This window comes from Pelophylax lessonae, assembly GCF_965119305.1.
Source record: "Pelophylax lessonae genome assembly, chromosome: 12".
NCBI classification, from domain to species: Eukaryota; Metazoa; Chordata; class Amphibia; order Anura; family Ranidae; genus Pelophylax; species Pelophylax lessonae.
In genome coordinates, this window is record NC_138779.1 from 144,110,019 (window position 1) to 144,132,049 (window position 22,031).

A 22,031-nucleotide genomic window follows, 5' to 3' on the forward strand; every position below is an offset into this window, starting at 1 on the left:
CCTTCTGGGAACCACATGCCCCTCCAATCCTCTATAAAAAAGGAGTATTATGATAATGTTACCCCTACAGGTTAATTCCTAAAATGACTGCAGTACAGCCAGCACCTAATATGAACTTCTAAAGAACTCAAACAAAGAGTCATTACATAGATTGCAGCTCTAAAGAACCGGAGGGTCGGCCAGTCCCTATAGATGTGAAGATGACAATGCGAGGTTCTCCGCAGCCAGCGGTTTCACTTACAACAGGAGGATAATAAAGCCTATGGCAGTGTACCTAGAAAGCGAGCATCTACAACAAAAGTCCAGCACCTCAGTCCACCATTGGGCACACACACCAATTGCTTAGATTTGCTAAGTAGTCCTCCTAATTTTAATGGAAAGGAGAGAGAAGTGATGGCAAAGGCAGACAAGTCTAATTAGTTCATGGTCAACCAGTTGTCAAACGCCTCACCCCACAGATATGAGATTTTTTTTGCCCCATCCATCCCTGTTGCAGGGTTATTTTTCAGAAGACAATGCACTCATTGATATCTTACAAGAAGACAGCAACATCTAATTACCAGCAGTGATTTTGAGCACGCTTCTTACTATCTCCAGGCATTTATCCAGTTCTACATAATCTAGCTATGAATCACACCTTTGTGTTTTAAAAATGGATTTTAATATATCTTTTTATGAGCATAATAATGTATTTTTAAGCATTTTTTATCCATATTTGTTAAAGGCATTAAAATGCATCCAATTGCTTTAAAAGCTTGCTTTCGCATGCATTTCCACATTGCTTATGCACGCTTTTGTTGCTGGTCAATACATTTATTTATCTATTTTGGAGTGTGTGTGCGCGCGAGTGTATTTAAAATGCACATTTAATGATCGTGGAATATACATAAAAGGGAGAGGAACATTAAAGAATAAAGATTGTTTTAATGGCATAGATGTGCTATAACTGCACAACTTGATTTTGAGCGTTCACCCTCCATTTCAATGGGACTTCTTCACATTTAGGCATGTTCAAATCTCATCACAAAAAGAAAATAGATTGCAGCTTAAAAACGTGCAGGTGCATTACTTTTCTTTTTTTAGGACTGTTTGCTGTTGTTTTCAACTAGTGATTCTATCAGTAACACACTTCATGTCCTTGGGTGACAATGCTAACTCTCTAAACTGGGATGTACGAAGGAGCAGAACTGTCCCCCTGGGCTTCTCCACTGATTGGACTACTCTCCTCATCTCCAATACATAGGACTAAGGTGTTCTACAGGTCACAAAAAGATTGCTGGGAAAGACAAGAACATTGTTTGAGATGTCAGTTAAAGTGGTCATAACCCCAAAAAACAAAAGATGTATTAATTTGCAAATTGTGCTTACAAAACGATCAGCATTTATGTATGTAAAAAAAGGAAAAAAACTGTTGCTACAGCTGCTTATAAAGTGTGCGGTGGGAGTTCAGCTTCAATCAATTTGTTGGTCAAGTCCATTCAAGGCAGCCCCATTAATGCCAGGGGGTTGAATGAAAGAAAAAAAAAAGAAGAAGAAGGGCAGAGAAGAAGGAACGGATTCCCCTATCCACACATTTATTGTGGATAGGGGAATCCTATTGTGTTCTAACATTGGGGAGCCGGCGGCACTGATCAGCCGAGGAAAAACGAACAGGACGGTGAAAAACCCAACAGGTGTCGACTTCTAAGGATTGAAATTTGCCTGGTCCCTGGTGAACCAATTAAATGCTTTAACCACTTGCCGACCGCCCACAGTATATTTACTGCGGCGGTCAGCCCCTCACAGGCAAAGCGACGTCGCTAGCCTGTGAGGCTCTAGGGGGGCGAGCGCTCCTGCTCGTTCACGGACCCCCCAGCGCGCGTGTGCCCGGCGGACATCTCGCGATTGTCCGTTACAGTGGGAGAAAGGCAGGCGGCTAATGTAAACACAGCCGCCTGTCATTGTTCCCTGTGTAAGAATGGAGATCATACGGTTCTGTTATGTAGGACCGTTGATCTCTGTTCTTACACCTCAAGCCACATCCAATCACAGTTAGAAGCACGCCCCTAGGGGGACACTTAACCCCTCCCTCTGAAATAAAGTTAACCCCTTCACCGCCAGTGTCATTTTTACAGTAACAGTGCATATGTATAGCATTGATTACTGTAGAAATGTCACTGGTAACCCCAAAAGTGTCAAAAATGTCAGTCAAGGGTCCGATCTGTCCGCCGCAATGTCGCAGTCCCGCAAAAAAAAATCGCAAATCGAAAAAAGACATCAAGTTCGTTTAGGTACAGCGTCGCAAGACCGCGCAATTGTCCATTAAAGTCACGCAGTGCCGAATTGCAAAATAGGCCCTGGTCAGGAAGGGGGTAAAATCTTCCAGGGCTTAAGTGGTTAATCTGCTAGTCTGATGCTACCCTCCCCCCAGACCAACAACACTGCTGTCTAAACAGGTCTGCTTTACTACTCCACCCAGAAAGCAGATACCCCTAGATAGAAAGTGCTACTAGCAGGGTCACCAGGTGAAATAAAAGGGGGGGGGGGAGGAAAAAAACACACTACACAGATGCACAACACATACAAATACAACCACCCCATCCAAAAATTAGTAAGCTACAATATATTACATTGTTGTCTTTATTGAGAGCACCAAAAGTTACAAGGACGCTAAAATTCAGATAGGATCAACTGGTATTTTTCAGCACGGTCAGAAAATGTGAACATGAAAAAAATGAATGCAGCCACTACATCGAAGAACTAGTAAGCTGTACAATATTCCATTTAGGTATATATATTTTTTTTTTATACCCCAATATCTTAAAAGCAGAGACATGACGGGAAGGAGAGAGGGTGGAGAAAGAGTATAAAAAGGGAAGGTCAAGGAGAAAAAAAAAAAAAAAGAAGAAGAAGACCTACTGGGACGTCCAAGGCTTTGAAACTATTAAACTTTTTAGGACAATTCCCATTCATGTACGCTTATATAAGGATAAGAGGAGTTTTCTACTTCATTTGCACATCTTAAATAGACGGGGAATACATACATTTTAGTATAGAAATGATTTGTTATCTGCATTTACAACAAACATCAGATAAAACAGATACAAGAAATATGGATAACCACAGCAGTAAACATGCACTCCATGGTTTGAGAATCAGGGAAAGTAATGGGTGCCTCAATCTGCCAGAGCAGCAGTGCAAACCACTGTTTAATGCGACAGTCTAATTTATCAGCAATCCCGCTGCATCATTTGCTCATATTTTATGCTGAGGCCCAGATAAGTCGAGATAAATTATTGTAGGGGATATCTCTGTGGAAAGCCTTTCAAAAGGCATGACATGATAAAGCAAATAACTGTTTTTGAAAACTTTCTTTTTCAGAATGGATGCTTCCTGTGTGTTAGTTAAAGTTCATCCATCTGTAATGAGATGCTAGGCCAACTTGCTGGTGGAAAACAGTCACCGTCCCAGAGACATCAATCCTCTTCCTCATTTATCACTTGACACAAAGATGTTCTCAGGGTCGCCAGAAAGAGCAGGAGGCAAGGGAGCCAAACCAAAAGGCAAGAGCCCAGATCCTCTCTTGGGTTGCAGCACATATTAACACTCATCCAAAAGGTCTAGAATTCCCGCATCGTACATCTAGCCTTGATCTAGTTACGTCTGAACTATGAGCGTCTGTTCGACAAGCTTGGGTGAGGACTTCGCTCTCTACTGAGATCTATCCTGCAAGGACTAATAAAGTCAAAACAAACGACATAAAATTGTGAGTACATAAATCAATGCAAGGTGTGTGTAGAAATGAGAATTTGGCCAATCAAATACCCAGTTATGTGGTAGGTTCTAAGGTATTACATCAAAAAAGGTTTTTTGTTTTTATTAAGGGGGGGGGGGGGGTGTGCAGGTTTATTTTATGATCACTAAGTACAGTTCTATTTTCATCACATCATTTTATATTGTTCTTTTGCCTCACCAAGCTTATAGGGTGATTATCAAACTAAGATTTTAGATTTTGGAAGATGCTGAAGATTTAAACAACTTGACAATTTCTTAAAATGTTTCAAATAACTGGAATTGCTGGAACACACCTAGGCGTCTGGGAACATGTGGAGTTATGACAGGAGATCTCGCTTTTGGGGTATCCATGATGTATAAGCAGCTAGGGTCTGACTCAGTCCACCATGTTCTACCTAGAACTAAAAACATCTTAGGTAGACTAAAGCCCCAAACACAAGCGTCGAAAATTGGCAGGGAATTTTCGGCCAACGTCCGATCTGCCGCTATTCGGCTTGTTAGTATGATGCTTCCGACAACCGACTCCGACTTTTCGGCTGAAAAATTCTGGTGTGCAGATTATAAAATTTTTGTCCGCCGTCAAAACACTGCCGATTTTCGTGCAGTCAGTACAGATTTCGATAGGGAAAAATCTGATGAGCAAGACTGGGCATGCTCAGAGAAGAACGAACACAAAGAAAGCTAACCAACACATGACATCACTTCTGAAGCAGATTTTTATTGGGCGAGAAAATTCGTGTGCAGTCTAGGCACATTCCAACCAACAAAACACCACTCTGGACAAAAGTCAGACGATCGGTCGACTGATAATCGTTGCGTGTGTACGGGGCTTAAAGCTGGATACACACTATCCAACTTTTGTGGTTAGATTTCCTTCACATTTACCTTTTCTATGTAGTGCAGGGGCCTGCCAGATTGCATACAAATTGAAAGTGTTTAGGTTTGACCTCCTAGTATATGGTTTTGGTAAGTTTAAAGGAAAAAGTCTTCAGAAAATCTTATAGTGTGTATGGCCAATAATTCTTTATGCCCCATTCAGATCCCACGTTAGCAGAAACTAGCATTCCCGCTCACAATGGGCGATTTACACGTGCTTCCCATTCAATTCAATAGGCTGCCCTTTGTGTGTTTTATTACCCAAAGGAAACTCCTGCTCCTTTTTGTGCAACAATTGCAGCAAAACTGCAACACGTTTGGATAATGGCACCAAAAATACAAGTCACACATTTTGCCTTGATTTGGAATCACAAGCAGAATTCCAGCGAATATGCATGCGGTTCCAAAACGCCTAATGTGGACACAGCCTTAAGGTCTGGCATTGAGATAGGCCCAAAAAACCCTCTGGAAGCTTATTCTCTCACTGGGCACTAAGGCTACATTCACATCTTGGTGTTGCTATTTACAGGCGTTTTTTCAGGTGTTTTAAGTTGACAAGTGACCAATGGAAAAAAATAAAAAACAAGCCTGTAATCTGCCCAAAAAGAAGCTCATGTACTTTGAGTGTTGGGCGTTTTGCTTAAAATGTCAAAACGCTCAAATGTGAACAGGGGCCATTGACATGAAAAGGATTTGTCTTGTTGGGCGTTTGAGCTGATCCTAGAGCAGAAAAACACCCCAAAAAGCCTACATGTGAACTTAGCCTAACTGATCGGATTGGTCAAGTGCTTCTGCCTATTCCTATGTAGTGAAAAGGAACAGCAGCACAGAAAGACATTTAAATGCTTCAAGCCCATAGATATAAAGTCATTGCCCAATCTGACCCTTTTCTTAGTGTTATCTGAGATCAAGAACGGATGCACAAACTTATATCGAACAGGGTAGCATATGCTACAAATAAAAAAAACTAACAATTTTAATCACACTGCTTCGTATCTTTGGGCATAATAAGGATTAAAGACAAACATATTATACCAGGGGACATTTTTAAAGGTGCCAATCATGTCACAGTAGTTAAAGATGATATATAATCATTTTTTTCCCCCCAACATGAATATAAAAAGGTATTCATAACATTTATGAACCCAGTATGTTTTGTTACAATACATGCACCTATATTTCTACCCTTTAACCATTCACTATATAGCTAATATATTCTGTATCTTTGCCAGAATACCCCAATTATAATTATGGCACTAAAAAAAAAAAAAAAAAAAAAAAAAACCATTCACCCTTGTGCTTGCAATGTACAGTATTTTAACGTAAATATTTTTTGCTTTTGAAGGGCTTTGAATATTTTAATTCACATTTTGATGTCTGGTAAAATGCATTAAAAACCACAAAATGCGTTAAAACCTATTGTAAACTCATTACAGTAGCTGTGAATATAAACAATAACTTGATTACTAAATTGTGAAGAGATTGCAGTTTATTCAGCCCTAAACCTTTTTTTTTTTTTTTTTTCTTAACTATGTATATAGTGGTGTCCTATACCTCCACACCTTCCTGTCTGATAGTGGGGATGGAATCCCTTGCAGTTTGTGATGTGTCCTGCATGTCACAGCAGGACCCTTCCTTTCCTCTTCCTGTGGCCACAAGAATCCAATTGGTTCTCCTGCAGTCATGAGTGGTCATGGGCCAGGCAAGCTGCTGAAACACCTTGGGTATGCAAAGTTAGAGTGGAAACGCAGAATACAGAAAATTAGCTGACAAAAACGTTGCCACTTTAAATAGGGAGGGCATATTAGGATTAACTAGGGGTTTGCCAAATAAGAGAATAGTAATACCCCAAAACAATGAGCACCCAGCAAGAGAAGTTATTTGTGAGAACTAACAACAATCAGAAACGTGTTAGGTTTACTGAAACTTTAAATGACCCTTTACTGTCTATTGGTGCTTTTCCACTGCATGGAACCGAACGGTTCGGCTCGCTTTTGTGCTTTTCCACTGCTGGTACCGCATGGTATAATGTAGGAACGGTTCGGTACGGTACGGCGGCACTTTTCCACTGCATGGAAACGAACGGTACGGCTCTCAAAAACAGTACCTACTCGATTGTGGTTCCAACAGGTACCATACCCGGTACCATATCCCACAATCCTTTGCATGCAGTCACTACTAGCCACTGATTGGTCAGAGAATCCCACCCACCCCGTTGTTATCCCACCCACTTAACTTTAGTACTACTTTAGTGGAAAAGCAAACTATACCGTACCGAACCGAACCGTTCCAACACCGTACCATGCGGTACCAGCAGTGGAAAAGCCAACCAGGCCAAGCAGGGACGAGTAGACCTGAGCCGGTACTTGCAGTGGAAAAGTGCCATATGAAAAGGATCGATGGGTCTTCTTTCTGCACTTTAAATGTAATTTCTCATCTTAGGTTTTCCCAAAATGGTGAGAGAGTAGTCAAGTACAAAAACATTTTCCATGGTAGAAATGCCATATAACAGCAGAATATGGTTTTGTGTTTTTCCTTCTAATTGGGACTGCCTACCTAAACATGCATATAGTAAAAATGCAACAAGTACTATACATAGCAAAACTAGCCACGCAGTAATGAATGGGATTTTTATCATTATCGCATTGTTTTCTACTTGTGTTTTACTACAAAAAAAAAGGACAAAATTATGAACAGGTCCTAAACCTATCAAACATTTGTGAGTGTTCATGGAGCTTGCAATTGAAAAACACATAGGCCTATGATGTCATAGTCCATTCAAACTTCTGTGCGATAGGCGTTCTTTCCTGTAACTAAAGCACTTAGAGAGTAATGGATGCAGAGTGTGAGGGAGGAATTTTAGGTTTCATGGAGGTCCCGCTTGCTGAAATGTCCAGAAAGTGCTTCTTCCACAGAAACAAATGGCAACACACATAAAATGTACTATACATCCCTCTGTAGCTGTACACAAAATGCAGGAAGTGTGGAAAACACAAAAATGCACCATAAACACTGAGATGCTTGAAAGCATGAAAAGGCAATTTATACACTTGCTATTTTAAGTGTAAACGGATCATCTAGCGTAAAGTGTATGTCAAAGTAAAATAAAAATGAATGCAGCACATTTCTCCAATTTATGTACATTTCCTATATGTTCTACTTTCAATAAGTGCTGCAAGTAAAAGAAAAAAAAAAAAATTTTTTATAATATATATATATATATATATATATATATATATATATATATATATATATATATATATATATATATATATATATATATATATATATATATATATATATATACATACCTCGGATCGGGGGTCTTAATGCACTTCTGATGTACTATGGAGAGTTTCCTATTACACATGTAGCACTACTCCCTGCTGTGTGTGGGTTCCCCTGGGTTACCATTAGCAACAATAGACCATTATGACATGTTTCCAACTGTTCTTTTTACCTCAGACAAGGACAATCCAGTTTCTTTGGTTGTTATGATTTATTAGGAACTTGGATAGGAGAAGGAATGAGTGGGATACTCTAATTAAACTGAACTATGCACAATATGCTGAGACGATATAGAAAATGCTGACTGACGCCGGCCAACGCTGACTGACGCTGGTTAACGCTGACCAATACATCTGAAAAAGGCCCATAAAGACATGGATGAGTGAGCTTGGGGTGGAGGAACTTGACTGGCCTGCACAGAGTCCTTGTCCCAACCCTATAGAACACCTTTGGGATGAATTAGAGCAGAGACTGCAAGCCAGGCCTTCTCGTCCAATATCAGTGCCTGACCTCACAAATGCTCTTCTGGAAGAATGGTCAAACATTCCCAAAGACACACTCCTACATTTTGTGGACAGCCTTCCCAGAAGAGTGGAAGCTATTATAGCTGCCAAGGGTGGGCCAACCCAAATATTGAACCCTACGGACTAAGACTGGGTTGCCATTAAAGTTCATGTGTGTGTAAAGGAAGGCGTCCCAATACTTTTAACAATATAGTGTTTGTGGAGATCTATTAAGAGACTTACCTTCCTGTCCTGGTGACATTTTACCACACAGAAATGCTGAAGTTAAACAGGTGATTCTGCCACTAAAGTCGCAGAATCACAAAAGATTCTGCCTGCACGTCTCCATGGAACAAACACCTCTGCATCAAGATGCAAGGATGTTGTTCTGTCGCTGGCCTGAATGCTTTAAAATCTCAATTGCTAGCAGTGAGAAGACATCTTGCTGCCTCAACCACAGAGGAACATTTCTATAGGAACAGCCAGGCACCCCCCTAGCGATCCCTGCCACAGGTGACTGACAACTTGCCAGCAGCAGGAGAGTCAGCCATCTGACATCAGTAGGGGGTCAGGGTAATCTCCAAAAGCAACAAAGAATCAAATACCAATGCTTTGCTTTAGAAGGAAAGGCTAGAACCCCTGTTGGATTTTTATTTCTGTTTCAATGTTGCAGATTTTCCCTAGCTTCATATTTGGTGGAATCGTTGTCCGCAAGACAGAAAGTGAGGGTAAATCTCCAGAGCACCGGACAGCAAAAAGATAAAAATAATAATACTTCCACACCATAATGAAAACTAGGGGAAAAAAAAAATGGAGTTTAAGCTTTACATTAACTTTAGTTGGCATATTCCGACCACATTGAATTATTAAGCCTCTGTACAAAACACAAAAATGCAGAAGCAAGCATAAGAATGTGAAATAAAGATAGCTCCAAATTATTAACACACATTGACTATTGTGTTGTAAGCACACATTTTCACTGTTCCATTTCTTCTAGAGCTGGCACTTCCTTTGACTGTTCTGGAAAACAGGATTAAAATATACTTTTAAACAAGCATGACATCTGCCTTTCAAATGCCACCACTGACTCACAGCAAGTGGTAGAAGCACATAGATATGTTTTTTTTGAAGGCAAGGAGGGAAGATGGATGAAGAATTGCAACATGTGCAATTTAATTTAAAGTTCAACTCCAGACAAACCGAAAACACCATATAATGCAGCTGTGCTTGCCCTTAGAAATAAGTCCTTTACAGACAACCTGCATATGTAGACAATTCTATCTGGAAAAACTCCTCTATCATCAACAGCAGCTGGACAGGGTGAAGAAAGGACAGCAGTGGAGCCAATCAGACTGTTGTGCATTCACACATGCCTAGCTCAGAGTACAATTTCAGTACCCGCCGAGATGAAAAAAAACTGCCACACATGCACAGGAGTGAAGTCATCTTGGCCCGCCAATCTAAAACTACCAAAGAACCTAGAGGAAAACCAGCTGAAGTTGAAATCTTTGGCCAATAAGGTAAATCCAGGAGTCCACCAGAGTGCCAGAGTGGAGGCGAGTGCCAGAGTGGAGGCGAGTGCCAGGGTGGAGACGAGTGCCAGAGTGGAGGCGAGTGCCAGAGTGGAGGCGAGTGCCAGAGTGGAGGCGAGTGCCAGAGTGGAGGCGAGTGCCAGAGTGGAGGCGAGTGTCAGAGTGGAGGCGAGTGTCAGAGTGGAGGCGAGTGTCAGAGTGGAGGCGAGTGTCAGAGTGGAGGCGAGTGTAGAGTGGAGGCGAGTGTAGAGTGGAGGCGAGTGTAGTTCTACTTTAAAGGCCCATACACACGAGAGGAAATTCGGGTCGGGAATTTTCATCCAACGACCGATCTGCCGATTTTCGGCTTGTTAGTATGATGCTTCCGACAACTGACTCCGACTTTTCGGACGAAAAAATCCTGGTGTGCAGGCTATAAAATTTTTGTCGACCGTCAAAACAAGTCCGATTTTCGTCTCATTAGTACAGATTTCGATGGGGAAAAATCTTATGAGCAAGACTGGGCATGCTCAGAGAAGAAAGAACACAAAGAAAGCAAACCAACACATGACATCACTTCTGAAGTAGAATTCTGTCGTGTGGGAAAATCTGTGTGCAGTCTAGAGCACATTCCAACCAACAGACACCACTCTGGACAAAAGACGGACGACCAGTCGGCAGAAATTCGTTGCGTGTGTACGAGGCTTAAGACTAGGTTTGCGCTTCTCCGCTTGTGAGCAGGTAGTTGCGGGTGTAGCAGGGCTGTCTTAAATATTGATTAGACCCTGGGCAAACTTTTTCTTGGGCCCTCCCAAATCCACTTAACTATTTGCAAGCAGTGCGGGCTCAAGGGAAGCTGACTTGGGCCCGGGGAAGCTGTCCCTTTTGCCCTGTGTTAAGACGGTCCTGGGGTGCAGGAGACATACCTGTTCCCACACCCGCAACCACCTCCACACATCTCAACCTACAGCACCCTTGCAGGCGCAGGAACTGCATGGAAATTCCATTGTCAAAAGCACCTTCTGAATTTCCTGAGGCTGCCTTTTTAAAAAGGTGCAAGCAGCCCTTTCTTTGCAGGAAACACAGGCACAGTCATTTGAATGGGCTGCCATGTCTGCGCAAATGGTGAACCAGAGCCAACTGTTCTCTTAGCAGGCAGTGAGGTAGCACTGCTAAAGCCCTTAAAATGTATCTAAACCCAAACACAAAATTATAATCAATTACAGCTCATTAGTAATTAGATGTGGCAGCTGCATTCATTTTCTTTTTTCTGACTTTTTACCTCTAATTTTCTTTTTTTTTTACTTAACTTACCAAGTTGATTTTTTTTTTTTTTTTTTCACCTGGCAAGCCTCCCTTCTGGCTTATAGACTTCTCCACTGTATCAGCCACGGTTTCCACACAAGCCAAACTTTAAAAACACTAGAATAACGTCCAAACCATCCAGCACCTGATGCCAAGTGCTTGGCTTATAGCGGCACTGTGTTATAGCTAAATTATATGAAAAGGCCTGCACAACACTATGTACCTCAAAAATATATTGAGGTCCAAATGCAAAAGTGATCACGTATGAAGATAAAAAGGAACACGTCTTCCACTAGTGCTATGCATCTCCCTAACTTCTTTAGGCGATTACGTTTGCATTTTGATCTTAAAACATTTTTTTAAAAGTACATGGGTGGCATGCTGACTTTTTCTTGTTTTTTGACTTTAAACATTTCTGCATTTCTTCATCTCCATTACATGGCGGATTGATTGGACTAGTAGTTTACACAATATATAGAGAGGGTTCTCTGTGCTCTTTTCAGCTCAGTGACAAGAACACTACATTTCCGGCGAGAGCAACAGGTGTTTTCTGCATTTTCTGAAAATGTTCTAAAGCCCCGTACACACGATCAGATTATCGAACGATCTGTCGTCCGTTTTTTGTGGCATGCTAGTCTGATGTGGAAAGTGAAGAGGTTATTTTCATACGAATTTTCCCGTACGACAGAATTCTACTTCAGAAGTGATGTCATGTGTTGGATTGCTTTGCATGTGTTCTTTCGTCTCTGAGAATGCCTAGTCTTGCTAATAAGATCTGTACTAATGAGATGAAAATCAGACGTGTGTTGACGGAGGACAAAAATTTTATAGCCTGCACATCAGGATTTTGTCAGCCGAAAAGTCGGAGTCGGCTGTCGAAAGCACCATACTAACAATCCGAAAATCAGCAGATCGGTTGTCGGACGAAATTTTCCCTTCCGAATTTCTTATTGTGTGTACGGGCCTTTAGCCTAGGAAAATGAAAAGGAATGCAGCCTCCAAACCCAAGGACAGGCAAGCTTCAATACATTCAATTTTTAGGTTTGGGTTTAGATATGCCTTAATGTTAACAGAGAAAGTAGCTTCATTCACCTAGCAAAGCTGTCTGACATTGCTAAAGACATTTTAAATAATTTAACAGATAAAACAGAGTTCATATGTGTTCATCAGAGTTCAGCTTTGACTTTACTAGGAAAATAAACAGATCTGTTCTATTTTCTACACTTGGGAAAGATTACAACCATTGACTAGTTGGATCTGGTGAATTCCCGCCCAACACAGGTTGATGCATCAGATACTTTGGGGTTGATTTACTAAACTGGAGAGTGCAAAATCTGGTGCAGCTCTGCAAACAAACCAATCAGGTTCCAGATTTTGTTTTTTAATTAAAGCTTAATTGAAGACACTGAAGTTAGAAGTTGACTGGCTACCATGCACAGCTGCACTCTTCAGTTTTACTAAATCAACCCCTTTGTGTTATTAGTTCACACAGGGATTAGCCCTGTATGGCCAGCTAGCATTTTTGGTTTAGTCTTTTAAGCCTTGTACACACGTGTTTCGAAATTCGGCCGGGAATTTTCGTCCGACGACCGATCTGCCGATTTTCGGCTTGTTAGTATGATGCTTCCGACAACCGACTCCGACTTTTCAGCCGAAAAAAATCTGGTGTGCAAGCTATAAAATTTTTGTCCTCCGTCAAAACACGGCCAATTTTCGTGCAGTCAGTACAGATTTCGACAGGGAAAAAATCTTATGAGCAAGACTGGGCATGCTCAGAGAAGAAAAAACACAAAGAAAGCAAACCAACACAAGACATCAGTTCTGAAGTAGAATTTTGTTGTGCGGGAAAATTCGTGTGCAGTCTAGGCACATTCCAACCAACAAAACACAATTCTGGACAAAAGACGGACGACCGGTCAATTTGTTGCGTGTGTACTAGGCTTAACTCTTCATGATGTTTAACAAAGGACTGGACAAATCAAAGTAGCCAGGCATACAGTACACCTAAGACAAAAAATAAAAAAAAATAAATATCAGATGGCCCCGGATCGAAATTCAATTGGATTTTCCTATCAATGATAAACAGGGTGAATGGTGGAATATCTACTGCCGGTTATTGAAACGAGCATCCAAGGCTGCCTGAATACAGTGAGGTTGCCGAACAATGGCTGCATCCGAAAATTCAAGCTATGGCAGGCCCACATCTGTTTTAATATCAGTTAAGGATCAAGCTCCTTATGCTAGTGTATACAAGACAGGACTTATCCAGAAGAATGATCCAAAATTAAATCTGTGATGGCTTAGAACATACTAAGTTGGCAGCAGACATCGAAGCCTCCATTTAGGCACAATTAGTTGTCAGCTTTCTGCTGTCTACCACTTTATAAAAAGGGACCATAAATAAATACTACATTCCGCAATGTTAAAAAAAAATAGGTTGAAAACGTGGATAGGGGCAGACCATAGCAGAGCCAACGTGGGACCATGCCCACACTTACTGCATTCCATACTCTCCCAGAGGGATCCCTACCTCTCCTATATGCTTGTCTTTGTGTGTCACTATTGTGATTTGCTAATGCGCTTTACAAATCTGTAACACTCATTCTCTGTATTAACGAGTAGATGATTGCTTTTGGCATATTGCTGTATTATTGAAAATCCAATAAGTCTAGAAAAATGTTTGTTGCAAGCATTTTAATATGTTGCAAACTTTGTAAATACAGCTAAACAGAGTAAATTGATTACAGCAAATGAGTTATTACACAAGTGTAAAATAATTTAAAAAAAAGGATAAAAAGATAACTGCACTATAGTTCTAAGTGATCCACAAAACATATATCAAACAATTTGACTGTTTCTTCTGAAGAATTTCCTTTCCAAGTAACTTTTTTCATTCCCTTATCTTTTGACACTCAATGGGTTCCATGTTACTTTACACCTAAGTTAGTTCTCAACATTTGGCTGTCAAATAAAAAGAAAAATCAGTATGCACAGTGAAGCAACACTCATTAAATCAAAAATGATCTTTCATTGTTTTTACTACTTTAAACTGATTAACTCTAAAATCTGATTACACGCTGCGATGGGTAACCACTATATATTGGGCTTTGCATTATATTATACAACTAATCAAAAATGGCTTGGAAAAATCTGACCCAATCTACAGACTTCTACCAATCCTCACACAAGGTAAATAAAGTACTTGATTTTATCCTATCCTACTATAGATTTGGAATCCCTCCTGGATAAAATAAAAATGGATCTCCTCTACTCTATCACACAATACTCCTTCAAGTTGGCAAAATTTTGAACCCCATTCTTTGTTAGCGTCTGCACCAGCTGCTCGTCAAACATTCTTAAATCCTGATTCTACATCCTTTTAGATAACTTTTCATATATATGTCTTGCAGAATGACACCATGCTGCCGGAATCCTACAGGTGGCTGTACAGAGTATTATCTTCTCAGTGGTATCTGAAAATTAGTAATGGTCTAACATGCCAAGTGGTCTAGAAGTCCAACTTTAGCTGCATCCTTCAGATCTGGTCTTCGGCATCTACTGAAAAACCTTCAAAAAAAAAAGTTATATTCTTCAGAGAGATTGTTCTCTTTGCTTGGCTTTAATAAATAAGGACCCAAGTATACATTATTCTGTTCATTTTTTGTAATGGAGGCTGCTGTGGCACAGAACACTGGGGTGACAAAAGGAGAAATAGTCTTATGTTAAACAGAAGAGTTATGCCTCGTACACACGCATCGATTATTGGCTGGGAATTTTCGGCCAATGTCCGATCGGCAGATTTTCGGCTTGTTAAGCTGTATACACACTATCCAACTTTTGTGGTTAGATTGCCTTCAGATTTACCTTTTCTATGTAGTGCAAGGGCCGGCCAAATTGCATACAAATTGAAAGTGTTTAGGTTTGACCTCATATTATATGGTTTTGGTAAGTCTAAAGGAAAAAGTCTTCAGAAAATTGTATAGTGTGTATGGCCCATTAGTATGATGCTTCCGACAACCGACTCGGACTTTTCGGCCGAATAAAATCTGGTGTGCAGGCTATAAAATTTTTGTTGGCCATCATAACAACGGCCGATTTTCCATCAGTCAGTACAGATTTCGGCAGACAAAAATCTGATGAGCAAGACTGGGCATGCTCAGAGAAGAAAAAACACACGGAAAGTAAACCAGCACGACATCACTTCTGAAGTAGATTTTTATTGGCCGAGAAAATTCGTGTGCAGTCTAGGCACATTCCAACCAACAAAACACAACTTTGGACAAAAGTCGGCCGATAATCATTGCGTGTGTACGAGGCATTAGGTTGGCACACCAATCACAATGAGAAGATCGGCCAACATGTACCATTTAGTGGAGGCACATGCCAAATAAAACAGGATCTACAAATGATCACCAGGAAGATCTCGAAGAAAAATCTTCACATGGCTGCTGCCATCAGAAGCCCTTTTTTAATGTAATATCGTGGCTAATTTCAGCATAAAAGACATTAAAAAATAGCTACGCTACACCTCTAAAAGCAATTATTACAAATATTGCCAAAAAAAAAAAAAAAAAAAAGCACAGAGCTTTACAACACAGGTTTGTAGTTTGAACGTCTCCACTCCAAATCTTCCGTAGCTTTGTCTTTAGTAAGCTTATGAGCCATAAGTGACAGCTGCTGTGTACAGTTCATGCCTAATGTACCCCAATGGTCCTTTTTTAGTTCCCTCTACATACTGTGTAATTATACAAATTAGCATCACCCTCCCTCTGCCCAATGCGAAGATGATGACTTTGTGTAAAAAGTGGATAGGGAGTTCAAAGCACAATTACATGAATGCGTCAGACAAGAAAGCCATTTTACGATACAGAACTGACTGTCAACTCCACTACTACAATTTCCACACTTGTTGCTGTTAACTACAGACCTATCTTGTGCTGCAAACACAACAAAGCCTGACATTTTTTTCTGTTTTCTGGCATGATATATGGTCGCATAGGAATCTAAATAAGCACAGAAGAATTGACACTACTGAAATAAGCAATGCAGAAAAAAAAAAGGAGGGACGCACAAGATGAGGACATCCCTGTACGATTGAGATGTGCATTTTCTTGTGGAATCACTGCAGAGATTAGTGGCTTGTAATTATAATGCAATTCTTCATTATAAAGGAAGACTATCAAGCAGGCTGAAATATAAAAGCAGAATCACGAGTGTTAGCGGGGCTAGACAAATCCCTGGAGACTAATAGCCAAGGTTACTTAAAAACTACAGCTGGCGCCCTATTTGCTGTCACTGGAGCCTGGTCCTAAACAAAAAAAACCCTGCTGGCTCCTGGACTGGACAATCTGGCTCCTAAATTCTATACTAATAGGCACAAACCCTCGTTGCCATCAAGAAGGCAAAAGGAAAAGTTCTTTAGGAGGGACAGATGGGGGGGGGGGGGGTACTTCATGGTACTAATTAGTTGACCTTCAAAGCACTTAATGAAATCCAACCTACATCCAAGCATTCAAAGTTAGCCTACTGAATGTTTTAATTGTTGTACACGACAATTTAAAAAGGCATAGATGTCAGGAACAGAATATTATCAGGCCAATTTTATTTTAACAAACATTATCCATCACCACTGCTCTAATTCCATCAGCTGTGAACTCATTAGAAGGCACTTAGAAGACTGAGAGTCTATGCTTTAAATAGTGCCTCGTACACACCCAACGATTATCGGCCGACCGATCGGCCGTCTTTTGTCCAGTGTTGTTGTGTTGGTTGAAATGTGCTCTAGACTGCACACAAATTTTGTCGGCCAACAACAACCAACTTCAGAAGTGATGTCATGTGCTGGTTTACTTTCCGTGTGTTTTTTCTTCTCTGAGCATGCCCAGTCTTGCTCATCAGATTTTTGTCCGCCGAAATCTGTACTGACGGAAAATCGGCCGTTGTGTTGACGGCCAACAAAAATTTTATAGCCTGCACACCAGATTTTGTTTGGCCGAAAAGCCGTAGTCGGTTGTCGAAAGCATCATACTAACAAGCCGAAAATCGGCTGATCGGACGTTGGCCGAAAATTCACAGCCAACAATCGTTGCGTGTGTACGAGGCATAAGGGACATTTTAGGGATACCTAGCCTGACCTGACAATCAGATCAGATACATTATTTACTATGGGATTAGACGGATAGAGGGGGCATGATGAGTGAATAGCATGGAAGGTACAGTAAGACGGGAAGGAGCATTTTACAGTCATGGCTAAAGGGTGAGAACTGGCTTTGCAGAGCGAGCATCACTGTGATGGACAGGGAGCCGGAGAGAAGTATTTTTTCTGTTTTTGTTCTCCAAATGCAAACACTGCCCTCTTGATTCAGAACGGTGCCAGAACAGTTGCAGCTTGAATCGAGAAGAACATGAATAACCCAGATAAGGCTTCATAGTAGCAGAGACAAACCTCCAGTGAGATTGGAGGCCAGCCTGGACTGAAAGACTATTTTTTTTGCTTGGAATCATGGAATCACTGCAACCGGCAAAACATAAAAAAGGCTCCTCTTTATTTCATACCATGCAGATTTTAGAAAAAAAAACATGAAATTCGCACAATTACTGCGCTAACATCAAGATCAACACTGGAGGAATCAGACACCAGGAAAAGAAAATGTAATGAAAGGGAGAGCAGCTTTCTAAACACTAACTAAACATCCCCTCGTCCTGGAATTAAAGGATTCCAAATGAACAATACTGGGATTTAAAGCTCCTATGCATCGCCCTCCCCCCAGCAGAAAAAGCTGGATCCAGTCCTCCCCATGCCCCCAGGGAAGGGGGGTGGTCTATGCAACAGTTTGAAATCATTCAATAAAGGTTCCCTGATACAAACTAGCCATGGCTGATGCTAGAAGACCCATAGTAACCGAAAGACGGCACAAAAGATTCATAGTTCTATGCTCTCAACTAGACCCTAAATAAAGTGCATGGGTGCTCCGAGCCCATTCATATCAATAAAAAGAATAAAATATATAGAATGCTCGATTTCAGAGATATCACAGCAGCTAATTGGTGTGCACTTCCAAACCAAACCAGCCTATGCAGTGTCTGAGCTCAGAGCTACGTTCTACATGTACTACGCACTTATTTATTCATCACACCATCAACATACTGTACTTGGGGGAAAAAGAAAACGGGATCTGGGTGCCACGATGTGTTCACATATCCATTCTACACATCTAATCCAGGTGTAGGGCTGCACAGATTATACTCCTAACCACACAAGTCCATCTCTCAGGGACGGTTACATCTGACACATGGGTACCACCCATGTGTGTTTGTGGACCATGTACAACCCAGATCTGTACAACCAAGATCTGATTCAGGAGCTTGGAATATTGACATAAAATGCAATGGACCGGCCAACACATAAAACCCCACATCAACACCGAGATGCAACAAGTGGCTCTTTGAAAGACAGGGTTAATCATTATGCGCGTCTCAGTTTTCTCTTCTTCTGCCATCCTTCATCTTCCTCCTCTTCACTCATACCCTTCTGTTTACCCATCTCTCTCCCTCCTGTTCCCGCTTACCCTCCCTTCCCTCTCCCCCATTCCCTTTTGTTCTTCTCCTTTCATCTTCTGGCTCTCATCTCCCTGATCCTTCCATCTCTCTTTCATGTGAAATCTCTCTCCTCTCTGGCTATCCTCCCCCCTCCATCGTCCTCACTCCTTTTACCTCTCAATCTGCACTTCTTTCCCTCTCCTTTTACCCCACCAGCTTTATTTCTCTGCCCCTATTTCAGCCCAATAACATGGTAGCACATCACATTGACAGGGGTTCCCGAAATTCCAAAGACTCCCTCTGATCCCGAACACATCCTCATTCACAGGTGACACTTTATCTACATCTAGCTTTAACTTTGCTTTTCCACAATACTCGTCCCATTCATTTCCCCCTTTCCAATTCTACATATTACATAGCATGTCATATAAAGAACGTCATAGGCTCCTACCGCTAGAGCCCCATTTCTAAAGTAAGTGCATCAGCCCCTGGTTATTGAACCCTATTCCATTAACTCCTTTCTGTGCAAAATCTCTAATCCTTTGCAATGCAGTACCCATGTTTCCTACGCAGTACCAGTCTTTCCCCTAGTCCCTGCACAGTACACTACCCACACCCCATCTTCCCTGCACAGTACACTACACACACCCCACTTTGCCCTGCACCCCATGTTCCCTGCACAGTACACTACCCTCACCCCACTTTTTCCTGCACAGTACACTACCCACACCCCACTTTGCCCTGCACCCCATGTTCCCTGCACAGTACACTACCCACACCCCACTTTTTCCTGCACAGTACACTACCCGCACCCCATCTTCCCTGCACAGTACACTAGCCGCACCCCATGTTCCCTGCACAGTACACCACCCACACCCCACTTTTCCCTGTATAGTACCCCTCTTACCACCCATTTCTCTCTGCACAGTAGACCTCCCGCACCCCATTTTTCCTTGCACAGTACACCTCCCGCACCCCACAGTTCCTGCTCAATACACTTTCTGCACCCTGCCATTCACAGTACAACTCCTGCACCCCATACTGTCTGCACCCCTCTTCCCCGCATTTCTTGTGCTCCTCCTCCCCCACAATCATCTGTATAATCCCAGCTGTCCCAAAGACTAACCTTTTGGTGCCCTCATTCCTAAAGTGTACCAGTTCTGGCTTCATCCCCATCCCTTCCCTGAGATACTTCAATCATTCCCTTCAACATCTCCTACATCCCAGCCCAATGTTCCCCTCCATGCTCTAGAACCCTCCTGTACCCCAATCTCATGTCCCCTCCCCATCACAACCACTGATCTGCCTGCACTGATTGCACTCTGTCCCCCATCCCTGTACATCTCCTCTCCTATGCTTACACCCCTCATCTCCCATCCATGTAAACCTCAACTCCTATGCTTACACCCCTCATCTCCATGCTTACACCCCTCATCTCCCATCCATGTAAACCTCATCTCCATGCTTACACCCCTCATCTCCCATCCATGTAAACCTCAACTCCTATGCTTACACCCCTCATCTCCATGCTTACAACCCTCATCTCCCATCCATGTAAACCTCATCTCCATGCTTACACCCCTCATCTCCCATCCATGTAAACCTCAACTCCTATGCTTACACCCCTCATCTCCATGCTTACACCCCTCATCTCCATGCTTACACCCCTCATCTCCCATCCATGTAAACCTCATCTCCATGCTTACACCCCTCATCTCCCATCCATGTAAACCTCAACTCCTATGCTTACACCCCTCATCTCCATGCTTACAACCCTCATCTCCCATCCATGTAAACCTCATCTCCTATGCTTGCACCCTTCATCTCCTATGCTTGCACCCCTCATCCCCCATCCATGTACCCCTCATCTAATATACTTGCACCCTTCATCTCCTATGCTTGCACCCTCATCCATGTACCCCTCATCTAATATGCTTGCACCCCTCATCTAGTATGTTTGCACCCCTCATCTAGTATGCTTGCACCCCTCATCCCCCATCCATGTACCCCTCATCTCCTATGCTTGCACCCCTCATCCCCCATCCATGTACCCCTCATCTCCTATGCTTGCACCCCTCATCCCCCATCCATGTACCCCTCATCCCACATCCATGTACCCCTCATCTCCTATCCATGTACCCCTCATCTCCTATGCTTGCACCCCCATCCATGTACCCCTCATCTCCTATGCTTGCACCCCTCATCCCCCATCCATGTACCCCTCATCTCCTATGCTTGCACCCCTCATCCCACATCCATGTACCCCTCATCTCCTATCCATGTACCCCTCATCTCCTATCCATGTACCCCTCATCTAGTATGCTTGCACCCCTCATCTCCCACTGATGTGACAGTCCCAGCTCCTGCTAATGTCATCTCCCACCAATGGATGTGACAGTCCCAGCTCCACTGATTTCCTCCTCTCTTCTCCCATTGCTGTGTATAGAAGTCTCTCCATCAGCCTTCTCCTTCCTCCTCTCCTCCAGGCTGCTCCCCCTCTCCTCTCCTCTCCTCCAGGCTGTGACTTTCCCTTTCCCGCATTCCTCTCTCCTCCACCCCCTGCTGCCTGCGCTTTATTCCCGGCTCTGTGCTCTCCTTCCTCCCCAGCACTGCCTCAGCCTGCCTGGAAGAATGTCTCCTCCCCGGTCCCCGGTACCTTGCTGGAGTAATCCGGCTCGGAGCCCGCTGATCAGGAGAAAGAGGCGGAGAGCGGCTCCGGGCTGACTCGCCATGTTCGGCACCTGCTTCACTCTGCAGCCTCTGCTCGGCGATAATCACATGCTAATCATATGCTAATACATTCAGTAGGAGGCCGGGCCACAGAGGAAAACACGCCTTCCTCCCGCCCAGCTCCCGTCATAGGAGGAAGGCTGCGTGACGTCACGGCGCTCTATGAACTTCTGCGACCACGTGTGGGATACAAAGTAACAATCCGGAGAGGCGGGAGAGAGGAGAGAGGAGTGTATGGAGGGGGGTGTATGGGAGCAGGGAGAGAGGAGAGACTGTATGGAGGGGAGATGTATGGGAGCAGGGAGAGAGGAGTGTATGGAGGGGGGGTGTATGGGAGAGAGGAGAGACTCTATGGAGGGGGATGTATGGGAGAGAGGAGTATGGAGGGGAGATGTATTGGAGCAGGGAGCGAGGAGTGTATGGAGGGGAGATGTATTGGAGCAGGGAGTGAGGAGTGTATGGAGGGAGATGTATGGGAGAGAGGAGTGTATGGAGGGAGATGTAT

General features: G+C 42.7%; 1 protein-coding gene across 5 annotated transcripts in view; it reads right to left on the reverse strand.

The window, feature by feature from the left end:
• CADM1 (cell adhesion molecule 1) overlaps positions 1-21,582 on the reverse strand; it is a 529,619-nt gene extending 508,037 nt beyond the window's left edge. For 4 of the 5 annotated variants that reach the window (XM_082273840.1, XM_082273838.1, XM_082273837.1 and 1 more), the window contains exon 1: positions 21,453-21,582. In XM_082273840.1, the coding sequence (XP_082129966.1) occupies positions 21,453-21,528 (76 nt within the window). In that variant the 5' untranslated portion in view covers positions 21,529-21,582. The remainder of the gene's footprint in view (positions 1-21,452) is intronic. The other variant, XM_082273839.1, reaches the window with a different exon arrangement.
• Positions 21,583-22,031: the final 449 nt, after the last annotated feature.